At 37.9% G+C, this 17,986-nt stretch overlaps 2 protein-coding genes across 5 annotated transcripts in view; one reads left to right on the forward strand and one right to left on the reverse strand.

The window, feature by feature from the left end:
- NBEAL1 (neurobeachin like 1) overlaps positions 1 to 6,968 on the forward strand; it is an 86,625-nt gene extending 79,657 nt beyond the window's left edge. For both annotated transcript variants that reach the window (XM_082483817.1, XM_082483818.1), the window contains 5 exons: positions 1,126 to 1,242; positions 1,893 to 2,054; positions 3,161 to 3,309; positions 4,002 to 4,137; positions 6,727 to 6,968. In XM_082483817.1, coding sequence (XP_082339943.1) covers positions 1,126 to 1,242; positions 1,893 to 2,054; positions 3,161 to 3,309; positions 4,002 to 4,137; positions 6,727 to 6,828 — 666 coding nt within the window. In that variant the 3' untranslated portion in view covers positions 6,829 to 6,968. The remainder of the gene's footprint in view (positions 1 to 1,125; positions 1,243 to 1,892; positions 2,055 to 3,160; positions 3,310 to 4,001; positions 4,138 to 6,726) is intronic.
- The window catches only part of LOC309672334 (alpha-aspartyl dipeptidase-like), a 29,399-nt gene that overhangs the window by 8,751 nt on the left and 2,662 nt on the right, over positions 1 to 17,986 (reverse strand). Inside the window, exons 5-9 of one of the 3 annotated variants that reach the window (XM_082483819.1) lie at positions 16,806 to 16,979; positions 15,274 to 15,333; positions 14,356 to 14,438; positions 13,730 to 13,804; positions 13,288 to 13,443 (exon numbers count right to left, since the gene is read on the reverse strand). In XM_082483819.1, coding sequence (XP_082339945.1) covers positions 13,398 to 13,443; positions 13,730 to 13,804; positions 14,356 to 14,438; positions 15,274 to 15,333; positions 16,806 to 16,979 — 438 coding nt within the window. In that variant the 3' untranslated portion in view covers positions 13,288 to 13,397. Of the gene's footprint in view, positions 1 to 13,287; positions 13,805 to 14,355; positions 14,439 to 15,273; positions 15,334 to 16,805; positions 16,980 to 17,986 lie in introns of those variants that run through there. The other 2 variants (XM_082483821.1, XM_082483820.1) reach the window with 2 other exon arrangements.

A 17,986-nucleotide genomic window follows, 5' to 3' on the forward strand; every position in this document is an offset into this window, starting at 1 on the left:
ACAGTATTTATTTTTTTTTTGTCTCAAGGGAGGATAAATGTTGGAAATTTTTTGGTTTATTTATCTTTTCAGTGTGAGTTAAATAAGTCATCCTCTGGAGATTATCTTTGTGTAGAATTGCTTTTTGTTAAGATTTTTAATGTATTTTTTTATATAATGGATATATTTTTGATGTTGTATGTATTGTAAATTCTTCTTGTGAGAGTTTTATCTTGGTCTTTACAAAGTGGCAGCAACGGACTGCATACTGTCACTTCTGGTCTTCTTATCTGCTCTGCATTGTCACCCTCTTTCTCAGCTCTGTATTTTGACACTTACTCTGCCTTCCTGCATGCTTCAGGCTTTTAAGGCTTGGTTGGCAGTCAAATTTCTATCACAGAAATGAGAATAAAGAGTCCCCTGCAGAGCTATTTACTGTACTTTCTCTCTAAGCACAGGTCTTGCCTTAGAACTGGTTTGGGAATAAGTCCAGATATGCTGACAGTACACTCACTGGAACAAAAGTAGTAAATAATTTTGATACCCTGCAGTCATGTGGGAAAATGACTATTTTTAATGAGCATTATTGCAGGATTTCCTTTGCATATCATACTACTGGTACTCACTGAGAAGGATTATTTCCTTAGAAAATACTGGTACTCACTGAGAAGGATTATTTCCTTAGAAAATGGAAGAGATTTGCTATAATTTTAAGCAAAATAGCTTTCAGCTTCTTTAAGCTTGGCTGTGAAGATAGTGCATAACCCCAGGGTAAACTGTAAGAACTGAACAAGCCCAGATACACAGGTGAAGAAAAAGTGAGTGAATGGGTGGGTGAACAACTCCTGTTAGGACTCACTGTGCTTCTTGCAGAACTGGACATCTGAAGGGATAGAAACAAGTCAGCTAAGTAACTCTGTTTTTCACATTCACATAGTAACTGTATGCTCATTCATTCTTGTGATTTCAGTAAATAGGGCTGCTGACATAATAGGCAATAAATTGGAATGGGTGAGTTATGCCTTTGGTTTTGGCCTATGTCAAATATACATATCACACAACTGATACTGAAGATACCAGAAATTTATTTTTTGTTTGTCCTTCAGCTGCAAGAGAATGTGTCATTGCACTTTTTGTTACTCTCAGGGAGGAGTGCCTGTAGGCCTGGCACCTAAGCCATTACAGATCCTTTACGGGCATACTGATGAAGTTTCAAGTGTTGGCATCAGCACTGAGCTGGATATGGCAGTGTCAGGATCCAGGGTAAGCACCCTCATATTTTCCCCTTCTTTGCCTCTTCTCTACTCAAACCATAGAGCATATTTGAAGTTGATTAAGAATAATACAAAAGATGTGACTATTTAATGATTATTTTTTTCTTCAGCCTTGCTCATCAGGAAGATTTGTGCCATCTTCCTTTCTGCCTGCTTAAATCAGGCTGTCTCAAACTACTGTGCACAGCATAGGCCTCAGCTACCATGTTGTATTATTCTGCACAGATGAGCTTTAATGTGTGTGGACTTATTTGGAGATCTTAAGCTTCTCATGAAAACAATTCTGTGACAGTTTCTTCCTTAACCTTGAAGGTTCTGTGCAGCTTACCCATGCGCTACCTTACTGTACTACACTGGCAGGTTTCTGACTCTGCAGTCATAAATGTGACCTATGAAATACGATTTGCTGCCTATCCTTCCACTCTTGCCCTGTTTGCGTTTGTTTTTTTTCATATGCCTATAGTACATGGCCTTGAGGGGAAGGCTTCTTTGTGTACAGTTCCTAATGCTCAGGAGTCTTCATCTTTAGTTAAGGATTTAAGTGCTTTTGAAATACTCCCTCTGTATTTAAATACTCCTTCTGTGCGTTGCAGTAACTTAACCACTGAGTAACAACTTACCTAAATTTGGTTGCTGCAGGATGGGACTGTAATTGTCCGCACTATTCGGAAAGGTCAGTACGTGAGGACTTTGCGACCACCTTGTGAGAGTTCTCTCCTGCTGACTGTTCCCAATCTGGCTGTGTCCTGGGAAGGCCATATAGTTGTCCACACCAGCATAGAAGGAAAGACTACTCTTAAGGTACTTAAGTTCATGGAATACCTCTGTTTCTTTTGCTGAAAACTTTAATCATAAATGTACCTAACTCTATCCTTATTTCCTAAAGTAACGACACTTTTTGAGCATGCTGTGTCCGTTTCCTTATTTTTCTATTTTGCTAGCCAATTTGATTGAAATTTGATTAAAAGATAAATCACAGACATACTGTGCTTCTGTAAGTTTCATGAAAATCTCCAAACACCTGCAAGGAGGATGCCCAAGCATGTGCTAATGAATATTCCTGGGCGAGCTGCTTTGAAGTGGAAAACTAGGGTAAACAAGTTCCACTGTGCACAGAAGCAGAGGCTTATAAGGGGAGCAGTAAGTTCTGGGTGCAAGATGCCCAGTGACTACATTGATGTTTCTTAGCTTTGGATTGGAGAGAAAGCTATAAGGTTCACAGGGTAACTTATTCTGTCTATTGAGTAGCTGTGTAGTTGCTTTAGTAAGGGTAGAGCTGTTATGATTTCCATGAGCATGGGAAGTTTCTTTGAAGACAAATTTATTGGATGTAGGCATGCTAGCTGCATTGGGAAGATGGGGACGGAAGAGACCAAGGTATTGTCAGTCTGTAGGAACTTAAGATGGTTGTGTTAGCTGCATCTTTGATCTGTCAAGAATTCATTGCATTGTCCAGAAGATTATTCTAGATCTAGCTCTGTGGAAATATACCTATTTCCTTCTGCTTTTCAATTTAGGGTGGGGAGGAGGGAGGGTGGCAGCAGGGCTGAAGAAGAGAATGCCTTCTTCCTTTCTTCTTGCTTAACGAAAATCCTTATAAAATAGGGACCTGTCTATTAATCCATGGTTGTTTCCAGAAAATTTGGAATTGATTAGATGGATAGGTACACCATGTTACATCAAGAGGTAACAAGAAAAAACTTCAAAAATTTCCATACAGGACCTGGTATGCATACACATTGCATATAGGCTCAGTAGTCTTGTATCATTCAACAAGGAAACTGTTGTCAGCAATATTACCTGTGGGTTATTGCCCAAGTTAGCTCCTGTTACTGAGCTAAAGATACAAATAATACACTCTTAATCCAGTCAGTCCTTTGTGACAGATTTATTTTTGATCTGTTCAGGATAAGAATGCGTTACATCTCTATTCTGTCAATGGAAAATATCTGGGTTCTGAGACTCTGAAGGAGGAAGTGTCAGATATGTGTGTGACTGGCGAGTATATCGTGATGGGCAGCTTACAGGGATTTCTTTCCATACGGGATCTCTACAGGTAATGTACCACCATCAGTTTGTTTATTGAGATGCAAATATGACGGCTCATTGAGAAATGGCTGTGTAACGTGGACTTTGCTTGATGCTGTCGGTGGTAGCACTTTTTTCTGTGTTCCTGAAAAAACTCTTTCAGGGGGGAACTAAGGCAGAAAAGAAAAATAAGAGGTGTACTAGACCTCTTTATTCCCAGGCATTTATCCCAATTATACACCTAGAACTGACAGAATTTAGGAATAGCTGTGTCTAACATCTGGAAGCTGTGATTGTCCCCATGTTTGACTAGTCACTGGGAGATGAGCAACTGCAGGATCAAGCCTCATGCAGTTCTGCACTGAGTTTTAAACTCCACTTACTGCTACGCTCTGTAGAGCTCCATTGCTCCTCAGAATAGGAGGGATCTTTGTCATGTAGGCAGTTGTGGGACTAATGTTACTGTTCTTCAGTGAAAATGTCTTTATTTACTGACTTACCCATCAGTAAGGTAGGTCATTCCTTAGGAGTTTACAATAATTGAAATTATTGTAAATTATTGTAAGGAGTTTACAATAATTGAAATTGTAAACTGGATCGTTGAGAAACTATGTTTTATAGTGCAACCTGTGGACAGCAATTTCAAATGCAGTGTGATTCTTTGGAGTATGTGCAAACAAATACATGATGTGCTTTCTCTGTGTTTTTTGTTCATTTCAGCCTGAGTCTGAGCATCTCCCCCTTAGCCATGCGGCTGCCAATTCATTGCATTTCTGTCACCAAAGAGTACAGCCACATCCTTGTTGGCTTGGAGGACGGCAAGTTGATTATCGTTGGTGTTGGCAAGCCAGCAGAGGTAAAACCCACCATCAAGAACTTTTTCTACCGAACAGTGGGAAGTTCACTTATTTCTGCTTTCCAGTTGAGCAAGAGGTCTCCTCTATGGCAGGGTAAATTTAAGAGCAAGTTTCAGTTTTCAGTGGGAAAGAAATAACTTCTGAGACTGGTCTACTGAAGTTTCTCATTAAGAATCAAAGGTATATAGGGATTGCAGATGGGAAGCTCAGCTGGACTAACTTCCAGACTTTCACTCGCATCTGAATAAGCAAAGTCATAGTAGCTAACCTTTTCTGAACGTGATAGTGTTGTCAGCCACTTCTTGATGAAATAATTTTCCAGAAGAAAATTGGAAACAAAAGAGAGCAAGCTACTTTCTTGATTTTTTTTTTATTATTATTATTTTTTATGGTTTCTGTCAGATGTCTTTTAATATGCATTGACTGACATTGGGGAAAAAAATATTACTTCTTTATGTTAAGAGTCTCTAATTGCAATGCACAAAGAATCACTTGTGTAGGTTCCCAATATGCTCTGTGCTCCATATGGTGAATATAAACTTGTTGGTACTGCATATGCAATATCAGATACAGAGCATCCATCTGTCAAATAGCTATGCCCAATTTTCTTGTGCAAAACACAGATTTTGCTTTAAGTACTTCTTGTCATGACTTTCAAAGTACTTCCGTTAGCTTAAACCTGCTTCTCTTTATAACCCGATCTCTGTTGTGCTGCAGTGTATTTATTTGAAAATGTGATATCACTTTTGCATGACCTTTAGTACATGCCAGAAAAGTGTGTCTTAATTTTATATTTTAATTGTGAAATCAGACCAACTTTATTTGCCAATATTTTAAAATTTTTTAGCTAGGAGATACATAGTTTAATATTTGAAACAGGCTTCACACAATAGTAGTCTGATTTTGCTCGCAGCAATGGGAAAGGGAGGGTTCCCTGGCTTCCAGTTGGACAGCTTTTTCCTACTGTAGAATTAACAAGGAGCTGCTTATGATGTGGTTAAACATATGTTTGTAACAGCAGTTTTAAAGTCACTGTCATTTCTAAGCTTCCTATTCCATAGAAAAGATCTTTTGTAGGCTGAAATTTATGTATCTCATTAGACTGAAGGCTTCTTGTTTTCTTTTTTTCAGTTCTTAAGCACATCTATTTTTCTAACTACGGAGAAAGTGTTGTTTCATAGACCGGGTTCCTTTTAAGAATGTAGAGGCTTTCCAATGACCTTTTTTTTTTTTTTTTTCCCTCAAGATTTTCTGTTTATAATTCAGGTGATGTGCAAGCTTAATATCGATGTAAATAGATTTTTTTAAAAAACACAAAGATACAAGGAACAATGTTATGTCCCAGATTTTCTAGTTTTCTATAATGGCATAATCAATATATTTGAAAAAACTGTATATGTGGGGTATTTATTTGTTGATTGATTGACTTGTAGTTTGGAAGGAATACATTAATTACTAGAATATTATCCTTATGCAGAAGGTAGTGTTGTAGTTCTGGCTTTTGGTGGTGATACAGATCCTTAGGATAAAGGGAGAGACTGGCCTTCTTTATTGTGCATAAAGCGAAATGTTGCTTGGTATTAAGATTGGCCTTTAGTGTTTCTGCATTGACAGTACCAAGTGAAGTATAATAAATGTTTTTTGTATTTTTTAACAATTACTTAGTTGTTTGGGATGTTGCAGAAGTCTGGGGGATTATCACTTGTTAGTGTTAATCCTTGTCAGCACTGTGCCTTTTCGAGAACACAGTTCATAAGCATGCTTAATTTGTAGTACTAACTGCTGGGAACTGTTCTGAAATGTGAGGCAAGCATCTTATTTATTAAACTTCAAGGAATTTCATTAGTTTATGAAATCAGCTGCCAGGCTGATCATTATTGGCCAATCATAAGCCTTGTACTTAAGGAGTAAATTAAAACAGTTTCTTACAAATTGTTGTCAGATTGCAGACCTACCAGATGCTGGATTTAATACAGCTTCTGGTTGCTTGTTATCTGTCTTTACTTATGGAATATTCAGTATGACTTGTTTCTGGTTTAAATTTTACTCTGAGCACTTCACCCAGGATCTTTGGAAGACCGTATAAATTTGACACCAGGAGATAACCTTTCTCTCTTTCCTTCATTCTGCCATCACTGCCCTGCATTTTGGTTATCTTTTCCTTTTCACTTCTAGCAATTTCTGTTTGCAATCTGTAAAATAAAATGTTCTTTCTTCTAATTTGGTTCATTTTTGCTTGACATTCACCTCTTTTTTCCTTCCTATCAAAATAGCAATCTAAACACTGTTTCTAAGCTGTTTGAAGTAGGTTAAGTATTAAGCACGCATTACTTGGCAAGATCCCTTTAAGTGTTCAAAATCAGAGAAGACTGTGATTAGTGTTTTGTCTGTTGGTTTTTGTCAGTCCTAAGAATCATCCCTAAGTGTAACTTTTGGTTTGTTTTCAAATAATTTTTGTTGGTGTAATTTTGTTTATGCAGTACATTGTAGTGTCTGCATTTCACCAGAATCAGTGTCTGAATTCCTTTTTAATTTATCCACCTTATCCCTTCCCCCTCCTTTTGTTTCTCTGAATTACTTTTAAACAGATGCGCTCAGGTCAGCTTTCCCGAAAGCTGTGGGGATCAAGCAAACGGCTCAGCCAGATTTCATCAGGAGAGACTGAATATAACACTCAAGATTCCAAGTGATTGCTGCTTCTACCGTCTCTCATGGATTCCAGAAACATGTTTAATCTTTTTGTCACTTTAAATGTATATCTCAACTTTCAGGGGCTTGATTCTTAAGTCCGTTGAAGATGAACCTATGGTAGAGGTATAGTAATAAGCATATGTACTCATGCAAGTTAGCTTGCTTGCATATTTTTCCTTAACTGTGTTGACTTGGTCACAGAATCCCTCTCTAAGTAGCTGCTAAAACTGTTTCAGACAAAAAAGAAAGGGAAAAAAAAAAAACTGAACAAAAAAAACCCCAAACCTCCAAACCCAAGATTGCTAATTGAATTTAAGATAAGTAGCATTTGATTTAAAGCTGAATAGGGCCAGATGCTCCTTGATCACAAAGAAGATACCTGGCTTTGCTTTGACAGCTTTGTAATTCCCCAGCAGTAAATTAAAATTCTGGCAGTTGCAGTGGTCAGATTCCAAATTGGGATAGCTGACAGTTATGGCCTTTTCAATATGTTTTAAGCCCAATGAACAATTTATTGCAATTTGTTCCTGGGAATGGCTATTGCTGTCTTATTTTGTGTAGTTCCAGTTTTAGGCTGTTCTGCAAGGAACATCTGTGTTGCACTACTTGATTATAAGAATTGTTTAAAGTACAGACATGAATAACTTCAAAGGAGGTGAAGGAGCTGAAGGAGGTAGGAAATACTTGCTGCTGAAAATTATTTATATTGTTAAGTAAACTAAGACACACAACAAGAAATTCCATAATATATTTAATATCTTGAAGAAACACAGAGGAAGAATCAGTATCTATATTGATCAAAGATCAATCTGCTTCATTAGTAAGGCAAAAAAAGAGATAAATTTTCACTGCAAAATCATTTTAACAACATTGCAGCACAATTTGATTAAATAGCACCTGTTTGTTTCTTGGCTTGGTGTTCACCAAACCAGTTGTTAGCCTTTTTCTTTTTTTTTTTTTTTTTTTCTGTAAAAACAGCAGGGAAACAGATAATGTATACATTTTCAAGATGTGTTTAAGACCTGGGAAAAGAAAATACCAGATCCTTACATGTGCTATATGCAACCAAATACTTACGGATTTTATGCTATATTTTGGAGAAGCCATTACTAATTTTTTTGGTTTAGCGATACGTGATGATGATAGAAGGTTGTGTGTTTTCTTATCATTGTGACATTTTTATAATGTTAATGATTTAAATGATAAACCCCATTCTGTTGGAAAAGCCTGGTGCTGAGGGAAAAATATGAATTTTTGGATCGGCATGCGAAGGTATGTGTGCATGTGTATATATGTGCGTATGTTTGTGTATATATATGTATATACATGTATGTATGTCTATTAAAATGAGAAAATACCATGAGGTTAAGGGGAGTATAGATATAAGGCAGAGCTATAACTGGTTGTTGGCTAGTATGTTCCCTTTTGGATACCCCTTTCTTCCCTTTACCATCACTGTTCTTGTTATTTTTATTTATTTATGGAAATTAATGTGTTGTGTCTCCTATAAATGTTATCAGATATTCCCTGTGGCCGGGGGGCTATTGAACTACCTGAGGAACTCCATAATGTATAATCTCATTTCATTAACTTTTAGCACAATATTTATTAACTTTGTAGAAATAGTGATACCTCCTTACCCTGCAAAAGGATAATCTTTACAAGTTCTGTTAAGTCTCATTAAAACTGTTTTCTCCCCCTCAATTTCTTTACTGGAAAAAAAAAAAAAAAATCCTTCTTAATGACTGATTAGTGCGCTGTGTAAAGAAAGTTGTGTTGCTTTTTCTTAACTTTTGTAAATGAAATAAATCAGACTAGTGAACAAGTGGGTCTATGCACAGTTGCAATATTCTAACTGTGACACTGTGACAGACTGGATTGTCTGGAAAGTTAGGAGAAAATAAGAATTATTTCCCTGAGTCGCTTGCCAAGAGAGCATTACATTTCCAAAAGTAGAGCAGTGTGGTTTCTTTTTGGAATCCATGTATGTAAAAAAACCACATCACATATTTTCAAATAAACTATAGAGAAGTGAAAAATACTATTTTTAATCAATTACCTATCCAGTAAGAATACTAAGGATACTCTGGAAGTATTAAGTGCGTATACGAGAATGTGAAATATGTTTGTCCATTATGATTTCATGAAGAAAGGATTTCAGGGGAGCTTTTTTGAGAGTAGTTTAGAAGAATTTCAGCTCAGAATGTGAGATTTTTCTGTATTATGGGAAGTTGAAAAAAACTCATTTGGGGCATTGAGTTGATGGGTTTTTATAAGTATGCTTATATGTTCTGTTTAAATGCAGATATGAGGTTAAGTGTTTACTTGCAGGGGAAGGGGACAGGAAATAGTGATGTTTTGGGCTAGCAGAATCAAGTGGAAAAATTGAGGGTACAGGTCTTTTTGTAGTGTTTGGGGAGAGCATAGTGTTTTTTTTGTCACTTGCACAGAGGGCTTCGCATAAGGGTTTGAAAACATCCTACTGTGGGTTAGATATGTTTATACAACAGTTGAATTAATTTCTTAGTAGTTTAATATTAAAGAATACTGAATACACTGTGTCAGTTTAAGTAAAAATACAATGTAGTTGCAATAATTGGGGAAGTTTATGGTGAAGAGCTTTGACATTTGAATACCATAATTTCAGTGCGTCACAAGCATTAGGTGATCTTCACAAGTACCTGGGACAGTTTGAAATGTGGACAGTTCTTGGGCTCTCAAACTTGGGGCTAGTTTGTGCTCCACACAAAGCAGCAGCAGAATGAGGAGGGAAACAGGTGAGCTCTGAGCTGCTTCATGCTCTACGCAGAATGGCAACATCCATTGCCTTTTGATCTTTTATCTGGTCCTTGAGGATGGGAGGCATACACCATTACACGCTCAGTGGTCTTGCCAGAGGCCCTCTGGAAAGATCCCCCATAGGTTTGAAGGTCTGCACTTTGCCTTTATCTAAAACCAGCTTTAGATAAAAGATATAGGTGATAAGTGTGAGCATTAGCTGGTATGTTGTTTCTTTTAGTTTTAACTTATTTGTAGAAGTCCTTCTTAAAAGTAGAAAATAATTTTTCTGATCAGCTGTTTAGGTTGGTTGAATTGCAGTCTGTTATGCAGTGCACTGTGAATCAGTGAACTGATTTTCATAATTCTTTGATTTCCTCAAGTCAATAAAGTTTAGGATAGCATCTTGTTTTTCATAAAAATAATAAGGTTCTCCTTTGGTTTTGAACTACGATTTCCTTAAGTGTAAAAAGTAAAGCTGTGAGATGGGAGAATTCTGATTAGGAATTCAGAATAAACAAGTCTTGAGTGACAGTTGTTTCATAACACTACATTTGTCAAGATCTACTTGGTATCTTCTTACATTTAATTTTTGAAACAACCCTAATGATATTTATCAAAGTTTATGATATGCTTACCTTTGAAGCTGAGTAAGTAAGTAGGAGTGTAAATATATATATCTAAAAGAAACTGAAAACTGACTCTCTTTCCATACCTGTATATAAATGAGATCAAGTAGTTAGCAGTATTGAGTAACTTCTTCCTAGCACAGTTTGCATACCAAAGGATGATATTTAGAAGACGTCTCTCCTTTATTTCAAGTAAAATGTTTAAATTTTTATCAATTTACTTATTCTTGATAGTATTTTTAGTTGTCTTTTTATCTGTAGTGAAGTCTCATCTAGTCTGTGCAGTTTTTGTACTGTACGAGCATTCAGAAAGTGAAATGTTTGCTGTTCAAGTTAGTACCTGACTTACATGAATTATTCTATATCCTCACTCATAGGATATCTAGAAACCATGTCTTCTATCATCCATGTACCTTACCAACACCAGCACAATATAATAGTCCAATCTTAAACTAGCCACTTCTTCTGATGGTTAATACATGTTGTGAAAATTAGGTTTTTAGGAAGCCTGTTTGATTTAAAAAGAAAAAAGGGAAAAAAAAAAACAACAAACAAACAGTAACAAACACACACATTACAATGGTTTTGCTAATTTGCAACCTTGATATAAACAAGCTTTTTTCCCCCCTGGTATACCTATTATCATTACTATTCTCACAAAACAGGTTTATCAAAATCTTTACAGGCTTTAAGTAGCCTAGTCATTTGGCTGTTTTCTAAGCATCTTCTTCAAAGTTGTGTTTCTGTGTCCTTTAAATGAAGTGCAAAGAACTAAGTTTCTGCACTGTAAAAATTCTGTATGGGACTGATAACAGTCCTACATCAGTCTGCTTTAAGGTAGTCCTGCAGCAATGATAAATTTATTTTCATTTGTAATGCATGCTAATTAGGTAGGCCTTTTAACTCTTGTCTTAGCCAATGGGAGCCATATACATCACTTCCCTAGACAATGTCTCCCTCATTCCTGGTTCCTCTGCAAGTCTTTCCCAATCTCAATTAACAAAATCATTAGAAAATATATGTACAGCAACCAAATGCTTCACAAAGCTTTTACTCTGTATGTGTATTTAGTTGAAAATGTATCTATATACAGATCATGGTATGGTAGGGAGCCTTAGAGCTAGGGAGGGGAGTAGAGGAGGTATCAGCCTCCTTCTGCTCCTACATTGAGAGTCTGTGTAGACACTTGCTCTGTATTGTCACCTGAAGGCACTCTTCTCTTCCACTCTTAAAGGCACCTTGCTGCATAGTTAGATGCTGAGTCTATGTGCTGTGAATATTTTTTTTTTCCTTTCAAAAGAATTTTTAAAAAGCACATCTACATGCATATCCTAATGTGAACCTAAGGTCTGATCTAATAAATACTGTAAGATGAAAGCACTACGTTGGGCTATAGTAATTGGGTGGAAATTCAAGCATGTGCTTCAGTGCTTTCTAGAATGGGCTTTTCATATTTCTTAGTTTAAAAGCTATGTCGGGTTCAGCTGTGAACATGACACTTATTAGTAATCTCCTTTTCAGGAGAGTAGTAGTTTTTGTGCAGTCATATGCACATAGGTTTATTGTATACCAATGTTAGACTCAGCTGAAGTGTTTGGAAGATGTCTCCTTCCATCCCAAGGAGCCAAATTCTCATTATTACTAATTGCCCTTGTTAGCACATCCATTTAAAGGAAGCAAGGGTTTTCTGAAAAGCTACTGCAGTTAAAAAAAAAAAAAGGTAAAATACTATTGTCCCCTTCACTATTATAGTCATCAGATGCCTGAATGCAGAAATGCCTCTGAGTGGCAGCATAGCATGCTCTGTACAGTTTGAGTCGAGTGCTATTCATCTTACTGCAGTTTTGAACACCCCATACGTGAGGAACTGCTAGTAGTGTTTAATCAAAGGTACGCTTTGTTCAGTTTTAATTCACCTAATTGCTGTGCATCTGTGGAAGAAAACTGGTGCATCTTTCTTTTAGTTACCATTTACCCAAATGGCCCAGATAAAATAGGTGTTTCACTACTTTTCTTCAGGAGAGAGTTCTTTCAGTTGTGTGTTCTTTCTATTTTCATCTACTGGACTTGGGAAATTTGGCAGACCTTAGGTCTGTGATTATACTCAGCACAGACACAATTTCATAATGTCTTCTGTCCCAGAAGCACAATTGTCAGTATACATTATGGTTTAAAGCTGCTAAGGTGTTTTGAGATTGAAATATAAAACATCCATCCACGTATATCATAGATCTAACTGAACTTGGAGGCCACTTGTTTATTTAGCTTCCTGTCTAGTCAGTATTTTCCTCTTGAGGGAGCCATGTTTTTTGCCTTGAAGTAACTTTTAAAAATAAACTTAGTCTTGCACCTGACAGTACTGCTTTAGTCATACGTAGCTGTGAGCTCTTGCTTAAAGAAAGCCACGAGGGGAAAAAAAAAATCAAGGAAAACTTGCGATACATGTTCTGATGCAACCCTTCACTATGCAGGAGCAGCTTAATATAAGATTAGAGAAATGCTGCTTGTAAGACTTACCTCCCTTTGGTCAGTGTTTTGATGGAAGCTGTGATGCCACACAGTTTGCTTGATGAATTTTTACTAAAGCTAAGGAGGGAGTGGAAACAAAGGCCTTACAGCAGCAGTTAATCATATCTTCTGATTAATTCTTGCAGATTGTGCAATTATGTGATTAGAAATGGATTTTTAAATGCCAAAAAATGCCTTTTTTAAGAGTTACATGTTAGGTCTGAGGAGTGTTGGAAATACCTACTTTCAAAAATGAGCCTTCAGGCACTGTAATGAACTTGCTGTCAGTCTTCTGTGCAATATCTTTTTCCCTTCTGGGTGCTTTAAGAGTATACTGTCTGTCTTATTTTGTTTTGATCAGTGTGTTTTAAGAGTGTGTATATTGGCTAATGATGGATTTTTTTTCTGTACAGCGTGGTGGAAGATGTTTTAAAATTTTGCACTTTTCTAGGATTTGCAAGTTTGTAACCTGACAATTTTTAACATGCACACTTTTGTACATAATTAGCATTGTATATATTTAACATGAGTCTGAAGCAAATAAAAGTTATTGAATGCATAACTTCTCCCTTTATTATTAGCGCAAAACCAAAACTAATAATGTGGGAGTACATGAAACGAACAATTCTTTCATTTAGCAGGTAAGCTAGGCATCAGGAACAGCTGATTCGGTGTCCTGTCTTAATTGTGTTAAAGTAACTTTTTTTGGTGGTTAAGGAATCAAAGTGGATACATGAATGTACAGACCCTTTCAGGCTAAGAATAGCTATGATTACTCAAGTATTGCAATAAAAATTGTCTTTTTGCTGGGAAGCAGAGATGTCTGAAACATTAATTAGGGTGGGGAAAAGAGCCCACTAATGCATATTTACCTTTATTTATAAAGCTAAGGTTCTCCACCCACCCTGGGACTAGAAGCATCTCTTTCCTTCCTCCTCACTGTCTTGCCATACAGTGACTTTTCCTGCAGAATACGCAAGGCTACAGATTCTGGAGATTACTGTCAATCAGGAGGAAGCTGAAATCTGTTCCAGGCTCATGTTCAGTTGGTTTCTTACCCCTGTTAAATAAGACAAACCATGCTGTGAGCTTTAACAGGAGCTAGGACTACTGTGCTTCCATCTGTTACTAGGGATACAACAAGGCATCCTGATTCATAACAAGCAGAGTTTTGACTCCCTTCCTTGCCTGCATCACGGGATGTATATATTAGATTTCTTAGTAATGTTCATATTACCAAAGACAAGAGTTCCCTTGTCCTAGAGTTCAAGACATTAGGGCCAAACTGGCATTCCCCTGGCCTTCAATAACAGCTGACTACTAGGGCCCTTTCTGTGAAGGGTAACCATAGTTCAGAAACCTGAGCATCAATGGATGTAATAATGCCATAGCACTTACTGGGTAAGTTAGACATCCTTTAGAGTGCTGTCATACTGCCTGCTCCTTTGCAGCATAAAGCAATGCTCATGTTTTCCCCAAAGAGAAATGGAAGCAAGGATTAAGTAACTTCTGCTGTGGGGGACAGGCAGCATGTGCCAGGAGCCTAATGGAAGTGTCTCTTCCTTTCTATCTGAAGGAGGATATCCATTCAAATTCAAAAGAAGCATTTACCTCAAAAACAGACGTGCTCCTGTCACTCCTTGCAAGGTGGCTTTGTCTCCTTCCACTAGCAGCATGGCACCTTCCCGCAAGCCCTAATGTAGGTGGAAACATTTAACATTATTTTGAAGCTATCTGAAAGGCTAGAATGCTTGTCACAAGCAGGTCAGTCTTAGTGCAGCTTGCCATGGCTCCAAACAAAACTTTCTTGCTCGCCTATTTCTAGCAAAGATGCTAAGACAAAATTAGGTGAGTTATCTTGTTTTAGAAGCTGGTTTCTTGGATTTCGGGTTTTTTCTCCCCTTTTAAAGAAGGAGAAAACATTAAACAGAAAATGAAAATGCGGTTTTCCCACAATTACTTCTGTTACCACCATTCTTAGATCCAGTTTGGGCCAAGCTGGATTTGTTAAAGCACAAACTTTATACTCCAGGCTCAAGCACAGGGACAGGAAACTCAGAGGTCCCACTTCCCCAGACAGACATACTGTAATTACGAACATACTACTGAATGAGCAAATTCAGAAACCTACAGAGATTAAAACAAAATGTAAAGTTAAAACTATCTGCAAAAAAGATTAAGGGGGACGTATCTTAACTTTGTGCACACCACCCCCAACATACAATATACAACTGGTGGCCAGTGACTGGAAAGATCAGAGCTGCCTAAAATATAGTGTTTGGCAAGAGTACTCCAGTCATCTAATAGGTAGAATGCATTTCATTTTTCTAATCCATTTTGTGCAAGTCAGCAAAATCCAAAGTTGAAGCTCTTAGCAAGAATACGATCAGCCTTCCATGACACAGTTCAGGGAGGGGATGCTGTTACGCTTCTCAGGCAGGGGAACCCACACTGAAAGCTAGTGAGAATGCATTTCAAGTGTTTACCACATTACAGCCATGAGCTTCCTGACTGGGAACTACTACTCACCAGAACTGGAGGGGTGTTTGGTTCTTCATGATATTGACGAATTCTTTCCTCTCTTGTCTCCTGCAATAATGAGTGTAGGGTTAGCTGTCCAGGCAGTAAGGTAGGACTTGGAGCTATCCAAGGAGTGTGACACTCAGCAATTTCATAACATTAAACAAAGCAGACACTTCCTCTCAAACAGAATGCTTTCATTAGACTAATGTATTGAAGGAAGTGTCAGGATTGACTTTAATAGATATATGTGTTTTACCCTTCATCACTAGCAACAATTGCTGTAGGTTGATCAAAAAGAACTTGCACAATCCCAACCCTGAAAAGCCTTAAAACTTCATCCTTTTTTTAAAAAAATGCTACCTCTATGTGCTCACCCTCAGAACAAGAGCGCTGAGGAAGGTGGTGGAAGCAAATGCCTGAGATGCCACCTTCATGAAAGAGGGTAGTGAACCATGGATTTCCATTGGTTAAATATCTGCTTGTTTATCCTCAAGTAGGTATTACACCGAAGAATTTCCTCCTGTGAACAGCTCTGCCATGTTTCCTGAGGGTTTGCTGCTGAACTGAGCAACAGTAGTTAAATAAATCAAACCAGAAGGATTTGTTGGTAAGGAAACACAGGAACACAGCAGGGACTTGGTACTGCACAGAGCTTTTAGCCTCCTCTTGGAGAAATAGCAAAAGTTATTTATAGGGAAAAGACTGCCTGCTTATCTAGCGACAAGCTGATTAAATGAGTACCAACAACTTCATCTAAATTCTAGAAGCATGCCCTGATCCTCCATCTCTTCAGTGCCCTCTAATTCTTAATACTTCCTCTAACCATGAAGAAATTTTGATTACAAGGTGTAAAGTATTTAATCTGTTAAAAGGTGCACCACAGAAACTGTTCCCTTGAGGAATTAGCTCCTGACAGGGTATTCAAAAATCAGCTTCTCCATACAGTGGAGATGTCAGTCTTTGTGCTCAATGGTTAAAGTGTTTTTCTTTTAGCTATACTAGTACATGTGCTTGCTCGGTACTGGACATAACAGGGTGTGCTCTCTGCAGGGACACTAGTGCCTAGTTATTTTCTTACACAACAAGTTTGCATGCAATCTCAAGATCTCCCTGTTCTGATGGTTCCTTCAGATATTTAAGCCTCTTAATGTATGTTTAAGTTAGGTCTTCTCAAGCAGCAGGCAAGACCGACTATGGCAGGACCTTCCAGAAACAGTGCATCGCATTTCAAGTTTCTCTCACTCTTCCCCCTCCTCCCATTTTCATGCCAGGTATGAAGCAACAGTATTTCAGACATTGCACAACTTCTGTTTGTGAAAATCACTTTGTTCCACCTCAGTAATACTGTTGCCAACTCCTCTTCCCACACAAAGAAAAGCTTTAGGAGGGAGTAAAATGTTACAGCCTCGCTGGCATTTCCAACTGCTCGAGGGAGCAGCTGTTAGACATTCTATAGCTGTGTAAGGCCTCACAAATGCACACCACCGTTACGCCTCTGCATCCTGGTTACCGTGTTAGCTCTGGCGTACTGTACTTACACCCATGTGAGTGCTTTTAACATCTGGGTCCAGGTAGTGGGGGTTAATATTAAAAGGAACTAAACCTAGGGCCTGCAGGGAAGGTGGATAAACAATTGGCATGTCATTGGTAGTATTGATGCTGACAGTAGCAACGTTAGTTCCTGCGCTGGATCCCATGTAAGGAATCCCATCCTGAAAGACAAAAGCAATGATTAGTATGCAGTGTCACAATTGGGAACTGCATTTTACAGCATCTTCTGTCAATCTCAGACACTCAGCAATCAGATCAGACTAAGTCCTTCTATCTCATCTCACTAACTTTACAGGTGAAAAGCAGAACAAGAATTCAGGTTCTGAGGTGTGCAATAGTTTGTATATGTCATGGTTGTCAGGGAACTAGCTGTTGAATATCCTGTAGTCACAACTCTGACCCCATCACAAGAGAGAACTGATAAGGTTATCAGCACATATATTGGACTTCACTATTAAGAGAAGAGAGACTTCTCTACCTTGCAGTTACAGGAAATATCTGAACTAGCTTTTAATTATCTTCTGAAGAGAGTAGACCATCTGAAGCCAAGTACAACGTTGCCACAGCATCAGCTTACCAGTACTATGACCAGCCAGTTTAGTGCTAGTTTAGGTATTACTACTGTGTACATAGTACTATGTACCGTGCTGTACATGGAAGGATTCCATACAAACATGCAAGTATATGGATAATGTTGGAAAATTTGTAAAAATCAGCTATCTTGAGAGAACTGGTCCTAATATAACCAAATAGCTATTTAGACTTCACAAGGACTCAAACATTTTCTGGCTTTTCTGCTCGCAACAGGCATTGAATTTCTGTATATTAAGATAGCCTAGCTAACCTTTCTTCTTGGCAACTGGCCTTCTCAAACATACTGTGCTTGCATAAATCTGTCTGAAGTCGTTTGCAGTTCCGCATTGCTAGGGGAACACTTTGCTTCCTTTCTCCTCCATGGATGGTGTATCTTTGCTGAGCCTTACAAGATTCAGCAGCCAGAATGGGGCTGCTGACTGGAAGGGCTCAATGGCACTCATACCTCCCAATTCCAGGTCAAGGAGGTACCTAAGGTAATTACATCATTTTCAACGTCAGCAGGACATTGTCTACAAGGCATGTATGGATCCAACTCTATTGTCACTTTATTAGCAGACAACCTGCAATTTGA

The sequence above is a fragment of the Vanellus vanellus genome (assembly GCF_965231255.1).
Source record: "Vanellus vanellus genome assembly, chromosome: 5".
In the NCBI taxonomy this organism is placed as follows: Eukaryota; Metazoa; Chordata; class Aves; order Charadriiformes; family Charadriidae; genus Vanellus; species Vanellus vanellus.